This window comes from Pristis pectinata, chromosome 9 (assembly GCF_009764475.1).
Source record: "Pristis pectinata isolate sPriPec2 chromosome 9, sPriPec2.1.pri, whole genome shotgun sequence".
In the NCBI taxonomy this organism is placed as follows: Eukaryota; Metazoa; Chordata; class Chondrichthyes; order Rhinopristiformes; family Pristidae; genus Pristis; species Pristis pectinata.
Genome location: NC_067413.1, coordinates 96855298 through 96878775, shown reverse-complemented (window position 1 = coordinate 96878775; position 23478 = coordinate 96855298). Strand labels below are relative to the sequence as shown.

Genomic DNA, 23478 nt, shown 5'->3' with positions numbered 1-23478 from the left:
AACACAGAGCAGATATAAATTGGTAATTTTCAGATTGGCAAGCAGTAACCAATGGTGTGCCTTAGGTGATGGTCTCTTAGTTATTTACTATCTACGTAATGAGTTAGGTGAAGGGACTGAGTGTAATTAATCCAAGTTTGTTGACATACAAAGATAGGAAGTAAAATTTGAGGAGGATCCAAAAAGTATGCAAAATTATATAGAACAGTTTAAGTAAAAAGATAAACTAGTCCCACTCGGAGTGTAATGTGAGGCTCTCTATCTAGTAAGAAGAAAACAGAAGCAGAATGTAAGAAATAGAAGCAGGACCTCAGCAACAGTTTCAATATTCCATTGTCTAAAATCCTAAAAAAACCTTTGCTTTGAATACACTCAACAACTAAGCCTACACAGTCCTCTTGGGTAGAGAATTCCAAAGATTCAAACCCTCTTGGTGAGAATATTTCTCATCATCTTTGCCCTGAATGGCCAGCCACTTATTTTGAGGCAGTAACCTCCGCTCTAGACATCCAAGCCTGGGGAAACATCTATCCTTTCTGCATTCTTATACTCTCATCTCTGTCCCAATCTATGCATCTGCATGTTAACCTAGCCCCAAGGAATAACATTTTTCTAACACTTCACCAAACTTTCAAACAATTTTCTAAATGCCTGTTATCATATAATAGATCCTATCACTTGCCCTACTACTGATGCGAAGCAAGATCAACTGGCCTGCAGACCCCGATTTTCTGTCCTTCCTTTCTTGAACAGGACTCTATTAAGTACTTTCCAATGTGCTGGAAATATTCTATAACCTAGGAAATTTCATAAGATCAAAACCAATCATCCAGTATCCCTGCAACCATTATTTTTAAAAATGTAGTCCATTGGGTCAGAGGATTTGTTGGGTTTATATTATACGTCTCCAATATTCTTTCTTTGCAAAATAAATTTCACCATTTTTGGATTTTTTAAAATCTTCTTCAATAAAGATAGATACAGAGTAATTGGTTAATGTGTCTCCAGTTCCTTCGTCCTTATTATTCTCCTCTCTGCCTGTAAAGAACCCACGTTTACTTTTGCAAAATATCTTTTTTACCTGCCGATAGGTGTCTCAAAACCTGTTTATTTTTTGCTAGCAATGACCATCAGTGTATGACTTGTTGTATGTTCACTGCACCATCTTAATTAGTGCAATTTTTGAAGGTTGTTTTCACTGGTGCAGATGACAAACTTGTCGAGAGTGACTTAAACAAAACAGGAACACACCCTATTTTGCACCTTGCACGTCAATTGATGGGGCATTTTTTTTAACCAAGCATGATTTTAAATGCAAGGGTTTATGTTCCCCTTATTTTTACAGAAACATTATAGTTTAATCATTCTGTTTTTCAAAAGTCCTCACATACAATAAAGGTTCTAGTGAGCAAGGAACAATTAATATATAAAAATACGAAACAGAAGGAGTAGACCATTTGCCCCTTGTGCTGGCTCAGTCACAGCTGATCTCAGTGCCACTTTCCTACACTAACCCCTTATCTCTTAATATCTAAAAATCGATTTTTCCCTCTACTGAATGACTGAACCTCCACAACCTTTTCTTAAGTAGAAAAATTCAAAGATTAAATATCACCTGGTGAAGAAAGTTCTTCTCATCTCTGTCCTGAATAGCCAATCTGTCATCCCTGGTTCTAGAAGAGCTAGCCAGGTGGAACATCAACTCAGCAAGCTCCATAAGAATTTTGTACATTTCAATGACACCACCTTCATTCTTCTGATCTCTTCGGTGTGTAGGTCCAGTCTGCTGAAATTTGTTTCAAATGGCAAACCTGCCATGCCAGGAATCAATCTGGTGACCCCTTTGCTACATCACAAAATTATCTGGATTCCAGCAAGGACCCAGCAGATCAGAAAACAACAAATGTATAAATACTATTCAAGGAAGAAGGAAAGGAAGAAAAACAATATATCCTTCCTTAGGTGGGGAAACAAGACCTGTACACAATGCTCCAGATGTAGTGTCACGACAGACCAATATAATTGAAGCAAGATATCCCGCCTGCTGAGAATCCTCTTGCAATAAAAAAAACCTTCCCAATTGCTTGATATACCTGCATGTTAAGTTTTAGTGACTCACGTACAAGGACACCCAAGTCTCTCTAAACATTAACATCTTTTAATTTCTCACCAATTAAAAAACTCTTGTTCTTCTCTTTTTCCTCACATTCTCCCATATGAGATTCCATCAGCTTTGTCGTAACATCATAAGTAGGAATATGAGTGGATCATTCAGTCCTTTGAACCCAGCCCACCATTCAATCGGATCATGGCTGATCTGACATTACTCCAGTCCATTTTCCTGCCCTTTCCCCATAACCCACAATTGCCTACTGTTTGGAAATCTGTCTCTTCCGGCCTTAAATACGCCCAAGAACTCTACCCCACAGCTTCCTGAAACAAGGAGATCCAAAGATTCACAAACCTTTGAGAGAAGAAATTCTTCATTGCTTAGTCTTTAGTCAGCACCCCTTATTCTGAAATCATGCCCTTTGGTTCTGGCCTCTCCCATGGGAGGAAACATCACTTCAGCATTTACCCTTTCTAATCCACTAAGAGTCTCACATTTCAGTAAGATTGTCTCTCATTCTTGTAAACTCCAATGAGCTGAATCCCAAGCAAAAATCAAACTGCTGGAGGAACTCAGCAGAATCCCATCCTATTTAAATGTTCCTTCTGGACCAACTTCTCGATAGCTGGCTTCATCCCATTGAATTTTCTCTGAACCACCTCCACCTCCCACACTCAATGTTTCAGGAACAGCTTCTTCCTCTCTGCCATCAGATTTCTGAACGGTCCATGATTCCGCTTTTGCACTATTTATTTATTTTTGTAACTTATAGTAATTTATGCGCCTTGCACTGTACTGCTGCTGCAAAACAACAAATTTTGCAACATATGTCAGTGATAATAAACCTGATTCTACCTTTCCTTAAACAGGGGAACCAAAAGTGCATGCAGTACTCTAGATGTGGTCTGATCACAGATCCTCCCCGGGTTATGAACGCCCGGCTTTTGGACACCCTGTAAATACGAACGAGCGTTTGGGAGACCAGCGGGATGGACTTTCTGGCTGCTGCGAGGCTGCAGACATCTTCTGCTGAGTGGGAATGGGGCACTTCCATGTGCCTCCTCTCCCCACACAAACCACCCCACCCACCCAGCTGTAACAGTCTGGGGCTGCGTTGAGCTGAGCAGAGCTGGGAGCACTGAGCAGGCTCACTCGCTCACTCGGTGAGGCCAGCCAGCAGCCAATCTTCCTGCTTCTGCTCACCTCTCGTTACAGCCGTTCCTCACTTTTAGACTCCAACCCACCTGAAATATGGGCCAACCATTAGCCCTCCCTACTAACTGCTGCATTTTTGTGCTAGCTTTCTGTATTTCATGTGCATGAAATCATAGAGTAATGCAGCACAGAAACAGGTCCCTCAGCCCACTGTCCACACCGAACATCAAATACCCATTTATACTAATCCTGCACTAATCTGAGTTTATTCTTCGTACGTTTCCATCAATTCCACCCAGATTCTACCATTCATCTACACACCAGAGCAATTTACAGAGTGGCAAATTATCCCACTAACCTGCACATCTTTGAGCTGTGAGCTGAAACCAGAGCAACTGGGATAAACTTTGGTACTCACAGGGAGAACACTCCACACAGGCAGCACCAAGGTTAGGATTGAGCACGGATCATTGGAACTGCAAGGCGGCAGCTCTGCGTGCTGTGGTACCGTGTCACTCCAAGGACCACCAGATCCTTTTGTGCTAGGGCTTTCTGCAGTTTTTCTCTATTTAAATAAATCCACATTCATTTCCTTCCAAAATGAACAGCTTCACAGTCTTTCACAATATAGTCCATTTGCCAACTTCTTGCCTATTCACTTAACATATCGATATTGTCAATTGCAGACGATCTGTCTGGAGGAGGTGTAAACAGAAGGGTGTGAATGAGGGCAGAGTGGAACCAAAAAACAATGCTGGAGCCACCAGACATAAAACCTTGCAGTTGCTGGATATCTGAATAAACAGAAAACGCTGGAGATACCCAGAAGGTCAGACAGCATGTGTGAAGGGAGAAAACTGAATGAACATTACTGGCTGATGACCTTTCAGCAGTTAGGAACATAGAACACTACAGCACAGTACAGGCCCTTCGGCCCACAATGTTGTGCCGACATCTTATCCTGCTCTAAGATCTATCTAACCCTTCCCTCCCACATCACCCTCCATTTCTCCATCATTCATGTGGCTATCTAAGAGTCTCTTAAATGTCCTAATGTATCTGCCCCCACAACCTCTGCAGGTAGTGTGTTCCACGCACCCACCACTCCCTGTGTAAAAAACTTACCCCTGACATCCCCCTTATACCTTCCTCCAATCACCTTAAAATTATGTCCCCTCGTGTTAGCCATTGTTGCCCTGGGAAAAAGTCTCTGACTGTCCACTCGATCTATGCCTCTTATCATCTTGTACACCTCTATCAAATCAGCCTAGCTCGCTCAACCTATCCTCATTAGACATGCTCTCCAATCCAGGCAGCATCCTGGTAAATCTCCTCTGCACCCTCTCTAAAGCTTCCACATCCTTCCTATAATGAGGTGACCAGAACTAAACACAATACTCCAAGTGTGGTCTGACCAGAGATGCTGGTGCGCAAACATATCCAGGCTTCATTCAAAAAGTACAAGAAACAAAATTAAGAGAGCTCATAGTGAGAAAATACTATTACAGTATTCCCATCTGATGTTCAAGTTTTCAGATGGCTTAATCAATCTTTTTCAAGGATAGCAGTAATTCAAAGGGAGCATGTCTATCATCTTACATATGCTTATGGCATATGGCAGAGTTTATGGCAATAAATAACCATAAGCAGACAATAAAATTATAGCATGTTCCAAGAAACAAGCCAGTCTGCCCATTGGTCATTTTCCAATGAACTACCTAATTGACTCTCACTCTCCTGCTGGGCTAAGTACAGTTGTATGGCCCACAAATAGTCTAACACATTACAATACATAAACACATTATTAGCCTCTCATTAACTTCATGCAGTGCTGCAATTAAGCCCACTGAATTTCATCATCTCTGCCACTTGACTAAAGCAAACTATACACCCAACTCTTAATTATGAGTTATTTCAATTCATTAAATGATGCAAACTAGGCAACACCCAATCTGAACAGCAGAACATGCAAGGCACAGGGCTCCAAAAAACAATCATTCATTGCAAAGTACAATTATTAATCAGTAGCATGCAACTAACTGCCTTATTACTTGAGAGTGAGAGGCTTCTTGAAAGTGAAACAGAAGCTAGACTTTTGTGCAAAAAAACAGAACCAAACGTATTATTGCATTATTGCTGACCACACATTGCACTATTGCTGACCACAGTAACAATCACCTCTACCTACACTTTTTGCTTCAGCCTACCAAAAACAATAATAGAAACTTTAGCAGCACATGAATTAAAAAGATAAAATGTACCTGTGGACCAGTGATGTGCATAAGGCCAGACACAGCACACGCAACTGAATCATAACCTGCACGCTGGGACATTGGGCCAGTTTGTCCATAACCTATATCAAACATAAAGGTGTGAAGTGTAAATATTAATGCACTGATAAGACAAGATCCTGCTAAAGTGAACATTACTAAAGATTCACAGACACCAAATTTCTCATTTTCATGCCAACTGATGTTTACATGTTTTAGTATCCTTAGTAACTGCTGCCCCTTTCCTCCAGGACAGGGAAATTTAAATTGCCGCTCTTCTTCTTGATTTCATTTCAGACTCTTATATAATGAGTTGAAAATAACTTGTAATTAAAATAAACATATTTACAATTTTTCTTCACCTAACTTTCTCACAATGTATATAGCACTCAGCTCTTTCCAATTCCAAGAAGTCCATGATAGGATGAGAAAAGAAGTTGGTATTTAAATGTTATGGTGCAAAATGATCATTAAAAGAGGACACATGAAGACTGGCATAAGAGAATTTAATTCAATTTGTGAATCTGAGGAGAAAAATTTTTGATATCTGATCAGATATTCTTTGCAAACTTCAAAATAGCAGATGCTTAAGGACAACAAAGTTCACAAAAACCATGGAATTATTTAAAAAAAACTATCTCCTATTAACTTTCTCACCTCACTTCAGGACGTTAAGGCTGATTTTCATTGACTTTGTACTCATTTTTCAGGTCAAAAATGGAAAAATAACAAAGACATGCATGATGTTCAGTTTTTAAATGCCTTGATATGGTCCTGGCTTTTCCTGGGGATCCTTCAAGGATGATGGAGCAACTGTGATGTCATTTAACCTGGCCTCTTGCTCCACTTTCCTAAAGGGAATAATATGTTGGAGGGTCCCTAAAGATGCAGATCTAGGCTCCTTTCAGAGTTTGCAAGATGGGCAGACAACAAGAAGATGGGGCCAACAAGGTGCCTCACCTTCATGTTTCAGCAACAGTGAGATATAAGTGAGGTCCATTACTACTGTTGTAGATCTGGACATTTGGACTCATTTCCAGGTACAGTTTGCCCTCAAGGGAACATTACATCAGTTTGCCTCCAGCATGGTCCTCCTACTTCCTCCTTCCCCACTGCTTCCCCAAATAGGAAAAATGGAAGGGGGAGAATGTTTTATTTCTCTAGGTAAAGGAATACCTCCTAATGTTGCTTGTTACATCAGGCCAGAGCAGGACACACAGAAACATAGAAAACTTACAGCACAATACAGGCCCTTCGGCCCACAAAGTTGTGCCAAACATGTCCCTATCTTAGAAATTACTAGGCTTACCCATAGCCCTCTATTTTTCTCAGCTCCATGTACCTATTCAAAAGTCTCTTAAAGGACCCTATCGTATCCGTCTCCACCACCATTGCCGGCAGCTCATTCCACACACTCACCACTCTGAGTACAAAAAACTTACCCCTGACATCTCCTCTGTACCTACTCCACAGCACCTTAAAACCTGTGTCCTCTTGTGGCAATCTTTTCAGCCCTGGGAAAAAGCCTCTGACTATCCACCCAATCAATGCCTCTTATCATCTTATACACCTCTATCAGGTCACCTCTCATACTCTGTCACTCCAAGGAGAAAAGGCCAAGTTCACTCAACTTGTTTTCATAAGGCATGTTCCCCAATCCAGGCAACATCCTTGTAAATCTCCTCTGCACCCTCTCTACAGCTTTCACATCCTTCCTGTAGTGAGGCGATCAGAACTGAGCACAGTACTCCAAGTGGGGTCTGACCAGGGTCCTATACAGCTGCAACATAAATCTGCATCAGGCCCTTCCCCTTTACACAGGCACGGATTCAATATATATTCAATCCTTTGAGTAATGTGACACTTGAACTTTTCTGTAGAAACATAATTGTGATATAAATTTCATAAGAACTCGAGACCAAAGTGGTATTTTACAGGGTTTGAGGTTCAATGCAGTCCACCTACACACATTTTAGTCAATAAACCTACACTTTGAGGCCACATAAACCAAGATGTGTGATTCTGGCAACAATGTGATAATAGATGAAAGGAATGAAAATTAAACTCAACCAACCTTGTACTTTCAACATTTTCCCCCCACTCATTATTTCAATTAATTTCCATCTTAATCTTACAATTCTTCCATTCCTCCTTCAGTCCACCCATCTCTCTGCCACAGTCTGCCACTGAAATCAGAAAGAAAATGTGGGCAAATAGAGAAGGGGTGATGCAAGGGGCAGGGAGTTTGGAGGGAAGGGAATAATTCAGTAGGAAAAGAGCATAATGTCGTGAAGTGATTAGAATGTGGAGTGCATTACTATTTGGAGAGATGATGGGGCTAGCACAGATGTGTGTGAGGGGAGTCAATATAAACACATAGAACATAGAAGGAGAAAGGAATAGAAGGATATTTTGCTGCGGTGGGAAATTTGGAAGGTGGCTTTGGTAGAAATTTCTTAAAAGGAGTACTTGCATTTATGTAACAGCTTACATGACTTCAGAATGTCCCAAAAAACCTTAAAGTACAATTTTGAACATTCTGGTAACTGAGGTGGCTAAAGGTTTTTGAAACTACTTCATTCAATGCTTCTTTTTATTGTTGGTGTACATTATTTACATTGATTTTGAACTGACTTTGAACTTGGGAAATCTAGTCCCTTGATTGGTGATTTTCATTCCAGTTTGCCACATGCTGACGAGTACATTCCCACCTGCTCCACATTGAGGCTGGGTGTGGAGCTTAAACACCAGCCCCATTCCAAAACCAGAAATTGAAGGTGGTTATAAATGGAATTAACTGGCTTTGTTGACAAAAGGGTGCTCAGTAAAAATAACAACCTGCATTCCTAAAGAGCCTTTTAATATGGTGAAGGAAAAAGCATTAGTCTTGAGCATACAACTGAAATATTCGCTATCCAACACAAATAACTAAACGTGCACTTTGGCCATCAATACTAATTTTAGTATAAAGCACTTTATATACACTGTCCCAGCTCATTTTAGTTCATGTGTATATTTATTTAACAATTTAGCATTATTCTACAACCAAGGAAGTAATCAAACAATACTGACAGCTCACTTTCTCTTTGTATACTTTATGAAGGGTTAAAGTTCAGAAACACACCATGTGTAATTTAAGAACACATTTTGTCAAAATGTTATTCTTTTAAATCAGAAATGTGATGGTCCACAACTAGTTTCCTAGCTAATCACATGTCAAGTGGCTAATTTATAGGACGACAGATTATAGGTCGTAGCAACTTTGAAGAAAGAATTGATTTCAATTCCTCCATATAATGTACCAATAATGGTTCTCCAGGACTATATACAAAACAAAATGTGAAGGAATAAAGATCTAAATGGACCAGTACTAAAGTGTAATACTAGTAGCACTTACTCATGAAAAGATAACTGCAGTAAAAGAATTTACGATCAATTTGTATCAGAACTGGCCAGTTCTGCTGCAGGTTATCCAACTGTAATACTTTATCCATTCTTCTCTGTCCATTGACACTGCCTCAACTGCTGGCATTTTTTGCAGCTCTGACCTGCATTTCACAACTCTTACATGTCTCTTTGTTTTCTCTCTCTCTCTAACTGCCCTCATACATCTATCCATCCCTCTCCTACCATTTTTGCATCTTAAAACTAACTTGTTTTTGTCAGTGACAAAAGCTCTTCAATGTGAAATGTTAAATCTGTTTCTCTTTTCACAGATGCTGCCTGACCCACCAGGTGTTTCCAGTATCTTCTGCTTTGTATTTCTTCATGTTGCTTTTGTTTCTTTTGCCAATCATTATCATTTTATGCCTGCTAGTTCTTGAACGCACCACCAGTCTCTCTATTTACTTTCTCTATTCACTTTGTGGTGTTAAATACATCTATCAGACCAAGGAGAAACCCAGTTCCTCCAACTTAGCTGCATATCTAATATCCCTCACATCAGGGATCATCTTGGTGAACTCTACCTTTCCAAAACCTTCACATCCTCCTTTTGAGACAAACTGTGGTTGTGAAAAGTGCAATATAAATAGAAGTCTTCCATTTAGCAGATGGCCTCGCTCATTGAGGTGTAACTGGAGATATGCATGCCTTGGTCTGCATTTTTGTGCACAGGGATTTGACCAGTTAAGTGCCATATGCCTCTCCTGGTCCCTGCCTGCCTTCTACGTCTCTCCTCTTCCTTCCTTCAAAAAAAATGCATAGCAAGAGAAGTATTCCTAATAAGAAATTTGTTATGGTATTTTTGAACTGTGGAGAATTGTGGAGGCACAGTAGTGTAGCGGTTAGCATAACGCTATTACAGCGCCAGCGACCCGGGTTCAATTCCAGCCACTGTCTGTAAGGAGTTTGTACGTTCTCCCCGTGTCTGTGTGGGTTTCCTCCGGGTGCTCTGGTTTCCTCCCACATTCCAAAGACGTACAGGTTAGGAAGTTGTGGGCATGCTATGTTGGCACCAGAAGCGTGGCGACACTTGCAGGCTGCCCCCAGAACACTCTACGCAAAAGGTGTATTTTATTGTGTGTTTCGATGTACATATGACTAATAAAGAAATCTTCTCTTAAGTAGAAATGAAATCCTGCAATACAGCAGTCGCTGGGAAGGGGGGAAACAAAAGAAAACTAATTTTGCGAAATGGTCAAAAAGGAATGATTTAACTTGGCATTTTAAAATACTTGCTAGTCTCTAGTTTCTAGTCTCTAAGAACAAAAAATGGGGTTCCTTATAAGATTTTGGTTACAACTTGCACAATGGAAAATGAGATGATCAGCTGTCACTGTACTATTATGGCCTCAGTTAAACCACACTCCTACTATTTTACACAGTGCTCCAGTTTCTAGCAGAGGTTTCATAGAAAACCCGATACACACAAAAACAGACTGGGATCAGCACAATGGATCTCCTACAACATCGTCCAACTCCATCCACAAGGATACTGCTTAATTTACATAAGGAAAACAATTTCACAACCAAAGGCAGTTCAAGTTCCAGTTCCTTCTAGCCATCAGGATCCTGATTTGACCCAGACATAATAATGCTAAATGGCAAATTATTTCTGCTACCACATACAGGCAAAATGTCAGAAGCAGAAACAGTTCTTCAGGAGATCAAACTCATTACATAGCTAAATTTCTGCTGAAACATTGCAGATTGGATTAACTGGAATATTGTTCAATATACCTTGTAAGGAATAAATACCTGGAGGTTTTGTTGAGTCCAAAACACATTTTAAAACTGAATGGCATTTCAGGTACAAACAGAAAATGGACCATATCACATTTTATTTGTAAAAAATTAGCATTACAGGAGGACCGATTTCAGTCAATCTTTCTGTTCAATGGCCACCAGAAGGGAACCAGCTTGCAACATGGACACCAGCAACCTGCAACTGCCCAGGTGATCCATCTGAAAATGCTAATCAGGTTCTAACACAGCCTGACAGCCTTCTGATTCTCCTCCTCTGCCTTATCCCTCACACAGGTTTACATGGAAAGTTTCTATACTTTCAAACAATGGCCACTTTTAAACAAGCCTTTTCTTATTCCCAATCATTAATCTAGAGGTTATCCCAGTTTGAAAGACACTGCCAATGCAGTGAAAACATTCCAATATTCCTGAACTTCCTTATAAGCAGATAATTTGCCTGCTAATTATGTCTGAACTTCCTGTAGAGAGGCAACAAGTGGGGTTGGAGAAGTAATCCGAACAGAAAATTTAGGTCCAATTTTAATCCAGCTAAATTCAAGCATGTTTTAAAACCGGTTGCTGACCTGATTATCTCCCACTTTGCACTGAGGCACTGATAAGATCTACCACATTCTGCCAAAAACAAAATAACTCAAGCACAGAATGTACCAGTGGTTTATTCCATGATGTGATGCAGTCTAGTTGCCAGCTGAAACTTTTAAGTCTATTGTCTTTTCATTCAAGGTTCTGGCAACATTTATGAAATTATCTCCATTCAAAGTGCACCTTACAGCTTCTCAATTATTTGACTCATTAGTCATGCTGTGTTACATTGGAAAATGCCAATATTTTCAAATTAGAGTCAATTGTCTTAAGCCTTTCCAAGTTTATGGTTCACTTAAACTGAAACAAACATGTTATGCCATGCATATCTGAATGTCTCCCCTGCCTAGTCCAGAGGCATTGAAGGTGCCTGCAATATATCTAAATAGCTGATTCTATTGAAATCACGTTTTTATATGGAACTGATTAACGGAGTTATTCATATGACCTTTGGCAAGTTATCTTGGGAGGCTGGGGTAACAGGATGTAGTTGCTGTTGGTGATGGGAGAAATGCAAGTGTACCCTCTTTCATACATTGAGAATAATGTGTGCTTGTATAGGAAGTTATAACATTCCAGTCATTCATTCATTACACAAAGAAGACTAAGCTCAATTTAAACTGTAGTTACTTTTTGCTGTACATCAAACATAGAACATTACAGGAACAGGCCCTTCAGCTCATGCTGTTGTGCCAAACTAATTAAGATAATGACACCAAATCCCTTCTTACTGCACATGGTCTATTTCCTTCCATTCTCTACATATTCATCTGCCTATCTAAGAGCCTCTCAAATGCCTCTATTGTGTCTTCCTCCACCACCACCCCTGGCAGTGCATTCCAGGCATCCACCACTCTCTGTGTAAAAAACCTGTCCCGCACATCTCCTTTGAAATTACCCCCTCACCTTAAATGCATGTCCTCTAGTATTAGACATTTCAACCCTGGGGAAAAAGATACTGGTTCTCTATCTATGCCTCTCATAATTTTATAAACTTCTATCAGGTCCCCCCTCAGCCTCCACCACTCCAGAGAAAACAACCCAAGTTTGTCCAACCTCTCCTTATAGTAAATACTCTCTAATCAAAACCTGTCCCGCACATCTCCTTTGAAATTACCCCCTCACCTTAAATGCATGTCCTCTAGTATTAGACATTTCAACCCTGGGGAAAAAGATACTAGTTCTCTATCTATGCCTCTCATAATTTTATAAACTTCTATCAGGTCCCCCCTCAGCCTCCACCACTCCAGAGAAAACAACCCAAGTTTGTCCAACCTCTCCTTATAGTAAATACTCTCTAATCAAAACCTGTCCCGCACATCTCCTTTGAAATTACCCCCTCACCTTAAATGCATGTCCTCTAGTATTAGACATTTCAACCCTGGGGAAAAAGATACTGGTTCTCTATCTATGCCTCTCATAATTTTATAAACTTCTATCAGGTCCCCCCTCAGCCTCCACCACTCCAGAGAAAACAACCCAAGTTTGTCCAACCTCTCCTTATAGTAAATACTCTCTAATCCAAACAGTATCCTGGTAAACATATTCTGCACCCTGTCCAAAGCCACCACATCCTTTCTATAATGGGGTGACTAGAATTGAATGCAATAGTCCAGATGCAGCCTAACCAGAGTTATATAAAGTTGCAACATAACTTCCTGACTCTTGAACTCAGTGCTTCGACGAATAAAGGCAAGCATGCCATACGCTTTCTTTACTACCTTATCGACTTGTGCGGCCACTTTCAGGGAGCTACGGACATGGACCCCAAGATCCCTCCATACATCAACGCTGTTAAGGCTCCCGCCATTAATGGTGTACTTTCCCTCTGCACGTGATCTCCCAAAGTGCAACAACTTACACGTGTCCGGGTTAAACTCCATCTGCCACTTCTCTGCCACATCTGCAACTGAGCTACTATTTTACTTAAATGTCACCTAACTCCATGAGCAACACAGTATTGGAACTGGTAAAGCTGCTGCCTCACAGCTCCAGTGACACAGGTTCAATCCTGACCTCCAGCACTTCTATGTGGAGCTTGCATGTCCTCCCTGTGAATCTGTGGGTTTCCTCCGGGTGCTTCAGTTTCCTTTCACACCCCAAAGGTGTGCGGGTTGGTAAGTAAATTGGTCACTGTAAGTTGCCCCTAGTGTGTAGGTCAATGGCAGAATATGGGGGAAGTTGATGGGAATGTAGAGAGAATAGGTTATAGGGAAGATTAGTGGGGGAATTGGATTTTTCTGTGAGTTGGCATAGACTTGATGAGCCAAATTGCCTCCTTCTATGTTGTAAATTGGTTTATTATTGTCACATGTACTGAGGTACAGTGAAAAACTTGTCTTGCATACCTTTCATACAGATCAATTCATTACAGTGCATTGAGGACATACAAGGTAAAACAATAACAGAGTGCAGAATAAAGTGTCACAGTTACAGAGAAAGTGCAGTGCAGGTAGACAATAAGGTGCAAGGTCATAGTGAGGTAGATGTAAGGAAGGAAGTATGGAACAAAATGTTTATTTATCTGTTTTTATGTATTTTATGGCTCCCAGGTATGCACATTTCTCTACATTAAAACAGTAGTGACACGACAACAAATATTTATCTTCTGATCACCCATCTCACTTCCAGTCACTAACCTGCATTGTGAATTCAGCTTCTCTTTCACCATTGACGGTGCCTAAGATGCTGAGCATTTCCAGCACTCATTTTTAGTTCAGATTTCCAGCAACTAAAGTGTCTTGTATCCCACAGTTTCTGCAATCTCAGAATCAGGTTTATTATCACTGACATATCCTCCGGATAGTTCAGCTGTGATTAGCAAGACTTCCCCATCCTTCCTCTCCCAGCACTAATACCATTTGTGTCACTCAGTCTCTCGGTCTGCACCCTATTATAAATGTTCTTTGTTCTCCTCACCTGACCTCCTTCTCTGCTATTTAAAACATGTTTGGTTACTGACATTCCCTAGTCTGATGAAAGGACATTAACTCTGCTGCTCTCTCCTGCTGTGTATTTCTGGCATATTGTGTTAATATGAGCTACAAGTACGGTGTTTATACCATGTGGGTATATCTGTGTGGAACATTTTACAGACATAGAGTTATACAACATGGAAACAAGGCCCTTTGGCCCAACTTATCCATGCTGACCAAGTTGTCTACCTGAGCTAGATCCACTTGCCTGCATGTAGCCCATATCCCTCTAAACATTTCCTATCCATGTACCTGCCTATATGTCTTTTAAATGTTGTAGTTGCACCCACCACTACAGCTTCCTCTGGCAGCTCGTTCCATGTACCCACCACCCTCTGTGAAAACGTTGCTCCTCGGGTCCCCTTTAATTGTTTCCCTTTTCACCTTAACCCTATGCCATTCCCCAACCCCGGGAAAAAGACTGACCTTATCTATGCCCCTCATGATTTTATAAACCTCCATAGGGTCACCCCTCAGCCTCCTACACTCCAGGGAAAAAAGTCCCAGCCTATCCAGCCTCTCCTTGTAACTCAAGCTCTCCAGTCCCAGTAACATACACATGAACCTTTTCCACACCCTTTCAGAATGATGACATCCTTCCTGTAGCTGGGTGACCAGAACGGCGCACAGTACTCCAAGTGCAGTCTCATCAATAACTTGCACAGTTGTAACATGGTGATCCAACTCCTGTACTCAATGCCCTGACCGATGAAAGCAAGCATGCCAAACACCCTGTTCACTATCCTGCCTACCTGCACCACCACTTTCAGGGACCTATGTACCTATGTATCTGTTCTACAACACTCTCCAGAGCCCTGCCATTTACTGTGCAAGTCCTACTCTGGTTTAACTTACCAAAGTACAACACCTTGCACTTGTCCAAGTTAAATTCCATCTACTATTCTTTGGCCCACTTCCCCAGTTAGACCATAAGACATAGGAGCAGAATTAGGCCACTCAGCCCATCGAGTCTGCTCTGCCACTCGATCATGGCAGATTTATTTTTCCCTCTCAACCCCATTCTCCTGCCTTCTCCCCGTAAGCTCTTGACGCCCTTACTAATCAAGAACCTGTCAACCTCCGCTTTAAATACACTCAATGACTTGGCCTCCACAGCCGTCTGTGGCAATGAATTCCACAGATTCACCATCCTCTGGCTAAAGAAATTCCTCCTCATCTCTGTTCTAAAGGGACATCCTTCTATTCTGAGGCTGTGCCCTCTGGTCCTAGACTCTCCCACTACTGGAAACATCCTCTCCACGTCCACTCTATCCAGGCCTTTCAATATTCGGTAGGTTTCAATGAGATCCCCCCTCATCCTTCTAAACTCCAGCGAGTACAGGCCCAGAGCCATCAAATGCTCCTCATACATTAACCCTTTCATTCCTGGGACCATTCTTGTAAACCTTCTCTGATCTAGGTCCCATTGTAATCTTAAAGGACCTTCTTCACTATCCACTATACTACTAATTTTGGTGTCATCTGCAAACTTACTAACCATGCCAACTACATTCTCATCAAAATCTTTAATAGAGATGATAAACGATGTTAATACAGGTGACAAACAAATAATTAAACTGAAAATGGTTCAGTGTCAAAATACTTTACCACGTGGATTTATTGCAATCATCAAGTCAAAGCAGTAAGTATTTATGTTTTGAGATGACAATGAAGAACTCCACTGAATAACCCAACCTTAATAAGTTCACAAAATCTTATCTTTCTGCTGGACCAGGGCTTCACAGTGTGCTCAGAAGCAAGTTAACTAAATGATTCACCTTAGGGTCATTGGATTGAATCAAAGATCTTCAGTACGATGAAAATAGTTCCTAAATAAAATGTTGAAGATGAAGTAACAATCTGTCAATGACCAAATACTTCAGGTTGATGATTTTCCATCCAGTTGTGTGACCTGCTGAGCATATTCAACATATTCTGCTCTTATTTCAAATTTTCAGCTTAGTAACAAAACACTGGGCCCAAATTTCTATGTTGGGTTTTCACTGAATCATGCTCCTTAGGGGGCAAGAATTAAAAGGCTGTGAGGTCATCCAACTAGAAAGGAAGGGTCTCTCTGATTTCAGGCATTCCTCGAAGTAGGCACCTGTGTAACATATTCCCTGAGATCAAGTACAGTCTCAGCATCTTTCCAAGTAGTGCCACAGTTCTGCAATCAGAGCAGCATCCTAGTAATGTTATAATTGCTGTGTTTTCCATGTTACTTTACTATGAGCAGGCAACATATAAAGGAACTTCTAAAACCTCACATTAAGCAACCTTTTGGTCACCCAACCTAACATCTTCTCTTGGGCTCCAATGTTTTTCTAATTAGCTTAATAATGTCTTCCATTAAGGTGCTACGTTAATGGAAATTGTTGTTGTTAAACTAATTGGTTTACCTAGGTAATATTATCAGAAAATAATATACAAGTATATAATAAATACATTCGTCAAATCTGACAAATGTGTTTTTTCAAACTGACAGAACTATTCTACATTTAGTAATTACTCAGCTGTTGCCAGGTTGTTCCAATTCCCTGCAAATAATTTGCACGGCTGTCCATTCTCCTACATAACCAGCCGACTCTTGTGTTTATTTTTCCACTGAAGGGAGTAAGACTGCTACAGACTTGGAAACAGAACTATCATTGTCTTACTGGAGTTTGCCAGACAATGCAAATTACTCCAAAAGCCAAAAAAGTTTACCACACTACATTTCAAGGTTATTCATTGTACGTTAAAGGAAACAAGGGACCAAAGTCTCAAATTGTAAGGTGATAAATAACCAGATCATTTTGTGACAAAGGATCTTTGACCTTTTTCTCTTTCCACAGATGCTGCCTGACCTACTGAATGTTTTCAGTATTTTCTGTTTTTATTTCTGTTTTTACTTCTGTTTATGGTGTTGGTTGAGGCATGACCACTGGGAGGGCCCTCCTGCACTTTTCGGAATAGTGCCATAGATATTTTCTATTCACCAAGAGGCTGAGTGAGCCTTGCTTTAGTGCCTCATCTGAAATATGATGCAACCAATAGTGCACTCTTTCTCAGGACTGCAGTGAAGCTCTAGTCTAGATTGTGAAGGACATGGTTTTAATGTAAAGCATCCTCTATGATTTCAATCTTAAACCAACCACAGCAGGGTTTAACTCTGGGTTCTGTCAGTGAGCATTTTGCATGTTGCCTTATGATTAAAAAAAAAGGCCATTTGCCTCATTAACCCTCTGCTGGTTCTCACAGCAATCCCCTCAGTCTCATTCCCCAACTTATTTTCCTGTAACCTATTCTTTCTCACCTGCCCATCAACTTCCAATTCTCTTGCTACCCTCCTACATTAAGGAAGTGGACTCTTTGCACACTAGGGCATATTATGCGTAGTCTTCATTCAGCAGAACATATATTTCTGAAACTATGAACCTTGTGCATTTTAGGCAGTCATGGTTATCCGTTAAGTGTTGCAATGAAAGGTGCCTCCTTTCATGCTGTTGTTTGGAAATATCACTTTTAGCATGGTTTTGTTGTGTGCAGGATGGCCAACTACATTTGCCTGCTTCAGAATAGTGACTAAGCCTGAAAGTAATTCTTTTTAGGTTTTCATGGGTGTTCTTTCAATTTATCTATTGTAATCTTCGAGGAATAGTTGGTGAAACCATGGAAAAGATGGTATAAGTAGCGTATGATATTTTCCCAAATCTTCTGCAGTTGTTGTGGTCGAGAGTGGGAGAGCTTCCTGCACCATTATCTATGGCAAGATGTGGGATGCCTTCAACTATATGAGATGATCCCTGACTTGGGCAGGGATCTCCTGATATAGGTGGCTAAGTGAGATTAACAATTAATGTGTGCACGGTCATATGATCTCCTGAACTAAAGAAACAAAGGACTGCAGATGCTGGAATCTAGATGAAAAGCACTCTGATGCTGGAGGAACTCAGCAGGCCAGGCAGCATCCGTGGAGAAAAGCAGGCAGTCAACATTTCAGGTCAGGACCCTTCCTCAGGACTGAAGATAGGAAAAGGGGAAGCCCAATATATAGGAGGGAAAAGCAGAGCAGTGATAGGTGGACAAAAGAGGGGAGGCGGGGTGGACACAGGGTGGTGATAGGTAGATGCAAGTAAGAGATAGTGATGGGCAGGTGTGGGGGAGGAGGGGAGAGCAGATCCACCGGGGGATGGGTCAAAGGTAAGTAGAGAGAGGAAAGAAAAAAGGGCTAGAGAAAAGAGAGAGAGGCTAGAAAAGAGAAGCACAGTGGGGGGGGGGGGGGTGTGGGGAAGGGGGATGGGGATTACTTAAAGTGGGAGAATTCAATGTTCAAGTCATTAGGCTGCAAAGTTCCAACACGGATAATGAGGTGCTTTTCCAGTTTACGCTTGGAATTCTCCTGGCAGTGGAGGTCCTGACCTGAAACATTGACCGCCTGCTTTTCTCCACGGATGCTGCCTGGCCTGCTGAGTTCCTCCAGCATTATCGTGTCTTTCATCTCCTGAAGTAAGCTTGATTGCCTCAGTTTGAGGTAGTGGTAGAGAGAAGGGGAATGAATGTGTTCGAGAAAAATGTACCGAACTAACTCTTTTTTTCCCTATCTTTTTATCCTTTGGCGATTGTATTGCTGTTGGGATAATTGGTAAATTTATTGGTAAATTGGTTTATTATAGTCACTTGTACTGAAGTACAGTGAAAAACTTGTCCTGCATACTGTTCATACAGATCAATTCATTACGCAGTGCATTGTACAAGGTAACAGAGTGCAGAATGAAGTGTTACAGTTATAGAGAAAGTGCAGTGCAGGCAGACAATAAGGTGCAAGATCATAGTAAGGTAGATTGTGAGTTCAAGAGTCAATCTTATCGTACTAGAGAACTGTTCAATAGTCTTATAACAGTGGGATAGAAGCTGTCCTTGAGCCTGGTGGTACGTGCTTTCAGGCTTTTGTATCTTCTGCCCGATGGGGAGGGGGGAGAAGAGAGAATGTCCAGGGTGGATGGGGTTTTTGATTATGCTAGTGCTTTACTGAGTCAGCAAGGTGTAGACAGAGTCCATGGCAGGGAGGCTGGTTTCTGTGATGTGCTGAGTTGTGTCTGCAAAGAATTAGGATGTATCTTAGGATGCTCCAGATGTGATTGTATGGCAGGCTTAATGGAGTAGTTGGTCATTTCCCACTAGTTATTTTCAAGTGCTTGCATTAGTTGCTTAAAAAATGCTATCTATTTATTACAGTCACTCTCAAAGTAGCCTCTTCAAGAATTTAGAAGAAACACAAGAAACAGGCTTTGAAATTGCACTAAATCTTGTCCTGCTTTGTTAGGACTGCACATGAACAAAATCAGCATGACCTTCCTTCATAACACTTTATTATGAAGCATATTGCACATTTAGTCTCCTCAAAGAGAGACGGTTGAAGATATACTATGTAGATTCAACGTGTGAAATCTTAAAGTTTCCAGTTTGAAGTAAATCACAGATATGTTTATGTCAGTGTAATGATAACTGTTGAGGGACTTTTTCCATTGTGAATAGCAAGTTATATCACACAAAGGAAGTCATTCAACCCATTGTGTATTCTAGAGAACTTTCTGATGATGAATTTCCAGAAAATATTAGAAATATTCAGCATATCAGGCAGCATCTCTGGAAAGAGGAACTGAACTAATAATTTTTATTAACATTTCATCAGCTGCTTGATCTGCCGAATATTTTCAGCATATTCTGTTCTTACGTCAGGTTTGAAAGGCACTAAGTAAACGCAAATTTTTCTTTTCTAGTTAAGAAAACATCTCACAGATTACCAAAAATGTTTAGAGCAACTTAATTCTTTCTCCATGAAGGTGCTAAACTATTTAAATGCAAGTATCCCAGGTAGCATTTCTATTAAATAGAAGTTCTACTTGTGATGAAGAACTTTTGATTTCCTTTGTTAGTTTTCAAAAGGATTTTTGAAACTAGATCTCCAGCAGACTTGTTTCAAGACAGTTACTTTAGTTCTAAAGCCAACAGATTACTGAGGTATGAGGATAACAATCACTGAACTACAAGGGAAGATTACTATCGAGGGCCTTACTTCAGTTTCAGTTTGGCCCGCTATATTATTGTAAGGAGATGCAGCAAATTATGATATGTTAACATTCCGCAAGAGAGGAGTAAAAGACCACAATTACAGTACATCTATGCTACATGGGATCCTTGCAATTAAAATGAACAGTTTAACCTCTTCATGGAAAAAGAATTATGTTGCTCTAAACATTTTTGGTCATCTGTAAGGTGTTTCCTGAACTAGAAAATAAGAATTTATCTAGTTCCTGGTCAATGGATTGTTTACCCAGAGACAAAGTGTCACTGCAATTTTCCAAATTCAGAAAGCTCACACAAGAACATATGTAAATAACAGGAATGCGATAAAAAGTTTAGTTCCCGATAGTTACCAAGATCATGGAAAGGCAAAGACATATCGGTTACAGAGAGCAAGGGCTTGCACACAGGAAGGATCTGAATATAAAACTAAGGAAGCCCATATCGGCTCTTTGTAAAATGATCGAGCCAGCCCTCGAGTGAAGTACCTAATGCAAGAATCCAACTGCAATTTAACATGTCATCCAGTAATGCTACACATATTCTGCAATTGTACGGGAAGATGCAATTCCCATCCTTTCACCTCTTCCATTCCCACCAACTCAGACAATCCTTCAAGGCAATTCTCTTGCACTCGTTCCAGTTTAGTGTACGTCACTCAGTATTCACAAGGTGCTCTCCTCTACACTGGAGAAACCTAACAGTGATTGGGCAATTGCTTTGCAGAGTACCCGAATTCAGTCCACAAGAGTGACCCTGAGCTGCTGGTTGCCTTCTGCTTTAATTCACTATCGTACTCCCATTGTGACCTTTCTGTTAGGAGCACCAAGCCACTGTTATGGGGCCTAACATAACTTGAGGAACAAATAGGCTAATGTCTGTGTCAGAACTGTCGCTGCCTGTCATCCTGTTGGCTCAGTTCTGTATTCTGTTTGCAATCTGGCCTTCCTACAGCCTTACCACTGACAACACATTACATAGACCAAGAAGCTTAACATGCTGGTAACTGTGCCCATTCATTTGCACTCACCCTATCAGATACATTCCCTTTGTTCCACATATCCCTCCTCCATTTTCTCTCCAACTGTAAACCAACGTATTTTGCTCTCTTTCCCAATTTTGTCAAAAGTCCCTGGACCCAAAACTGTTTTTCATCCCACAGATGCTGCCTGACCTGCTAAGCCCAGTACTTTCTGTTTTTGTAATATCTGTTTAAAGAAACCAATAGTTCTACACACTGATTATCACTTGAAAAAAGCCAATCACATTGAAGTCTTTTATTCATTCTCCACTTCATCAAGCTAAAGGTGCCACAATCTCTCACTCAGTATCTCATGTGTTGATTGAAACCAAGAGCACTAAAGTCCTCTTCTTAATGTCTGCTAAAATAAGCTAAAAGGTGCTACAGTTGCCCACCTAAAAAATCATGCACTAATAGTGCCACAGTCCCTCACTCAGTATCTGATGTATGAAGCCAATAGCACTGGTCACTTCATCAATATCTGCTGAAAGAAGCCAATGACCTTACAGTCTCTCACTCAACATCTGATTTTCCAGCAGTGAATAGCTCACGTGGCAACAGCGTTAGTCAATAGTGACCAAGGGCCTGCAACATTATCGGATTCACACATCAAGATATTGAGTGAGTCCCTACAGCGACATTAATCTCAATCAGTAGCTGATGAATGAAGTAATAATGTTATATCCACTCAATTAATATCTGATGCAAGAAATAAAACTGCTACAGTCCCTCAGTTTCTCATACTTGAAGTTAATATCATACAGTCTTGAACACAATGCCCAAAACATGACGCCAATAGCGCTAGAGCCCCTTGCTCAATGAAGCCAGCAGCATTCATTCTCTCACTAATGTCTGATGCATGAAGCTAAGATGTCTGTTGAATGAAGCCAACAACACTGCAGTTACATACAATCAATATTCTGTTAAAAGAAGCAGAACAGTAATGTTGAAGGAAGCCAATTTGCTGATCTCTCTTTCGTTATCTGCCATGTGAAGCCTATGGTGCTACAACCTCTCACTCAATATCTGATGCATTAAGCTAATTTTCTTCTCTGCAGACAATCCCTCAGAGTTAAGGATGACTTGGTTCCATTCCAGTTCTGAAGATGGATGATGCTTGGGCCTGATTTCTTTTAGTGTGGAGCAGTCGTGGTCCAATGCAACCCCCCACCCACCAGCTCCCCCCCCCCCCACAACCCCTAATCACTTCCCGCTCAGTCTCCCAATCTCTGTCATACCCCCCCCAACCCCCACCCTCTAATGCCCCTCTCAGTTATGAACTAAGGGTTGGGGTTCAAAAATTCAAAACTTTCTTAACAATACAGATAAACTAACAGCACACTTAGAGATAAATGGTATGATCCAATACCTGATAGAGAGGTGTACACCATAGAACGATACAGCACAATACAGGCCCTTCGGCCCACCATGTTGTGCCGACCTTCAAACCACGCCTAAGACTATCTAACCCCTTCCTCCCACATATCCCTCTATTTTAAACTCCTCCATATGTTTATCTAACAACCTCTTGAACTTGACCAACGTATCAGCCTCCACCACCACCCCAGGCAGCACCTTCCACGCACCAACCACTCTGAGTGAAAAACCTCCCTCTGACATCTCCCTTGAATTTCCCACCCAATACCTTAAAGCCACGCCCTCTTATATTGAACATTGGTGCTCTGGTAAAGACATGGCGAATAAAATTATAAATTAAATATTCCAAGATATCTGACTTTCAGAAAGAATAAACAGGAGAGTAGGTGGATGAAGCCCTAATAATAAAGGATTATAGAAGGGCATTAATGACTTTGACTCAGAAGTAAAATCATTGTGGATGTACATAAGTGGTAACAAAAGACAAAATATACCACCGGGAGTAGTTTACAGGCCCACTGAAAGCAGTAACACCATGAGAGGTAAAATTAATTAAGAACTACAAACAGCTTTTAACCAAGGTAATTAATAGCCTTGGGGAACTCTAATTGGATGGCACAGTGGAGAAGCTAGAAAAGCTGCTGCCTCACAGCTTTAGTGGTCCAGGTTTGATCCTGACCTCTGGTGCTGTCTGTGTGGACTTTGCATGTTTTC

At 40.9% G+C, this 23478-nt stretch overlaps 1 protein-coding gene across 1 annotated transcript in view; it reads right to left on the bottom strand.

The window, feature by feature from the left end:
- The window catches only part of sugct (succinyl-CoA:glutarate-CoA transferase), a 384844-nt gene that overhangs the window by 323294 nt on the left and 38072 nt on the right, over window positions 1-23478 (bottom strand). The window contains 1 exon segment of the mRNA XM_052022714.1: window positions 5527-5618. Coding sequence (XP_051878674.1) covers window positions 5527-5618 — 92 coding nt within the window.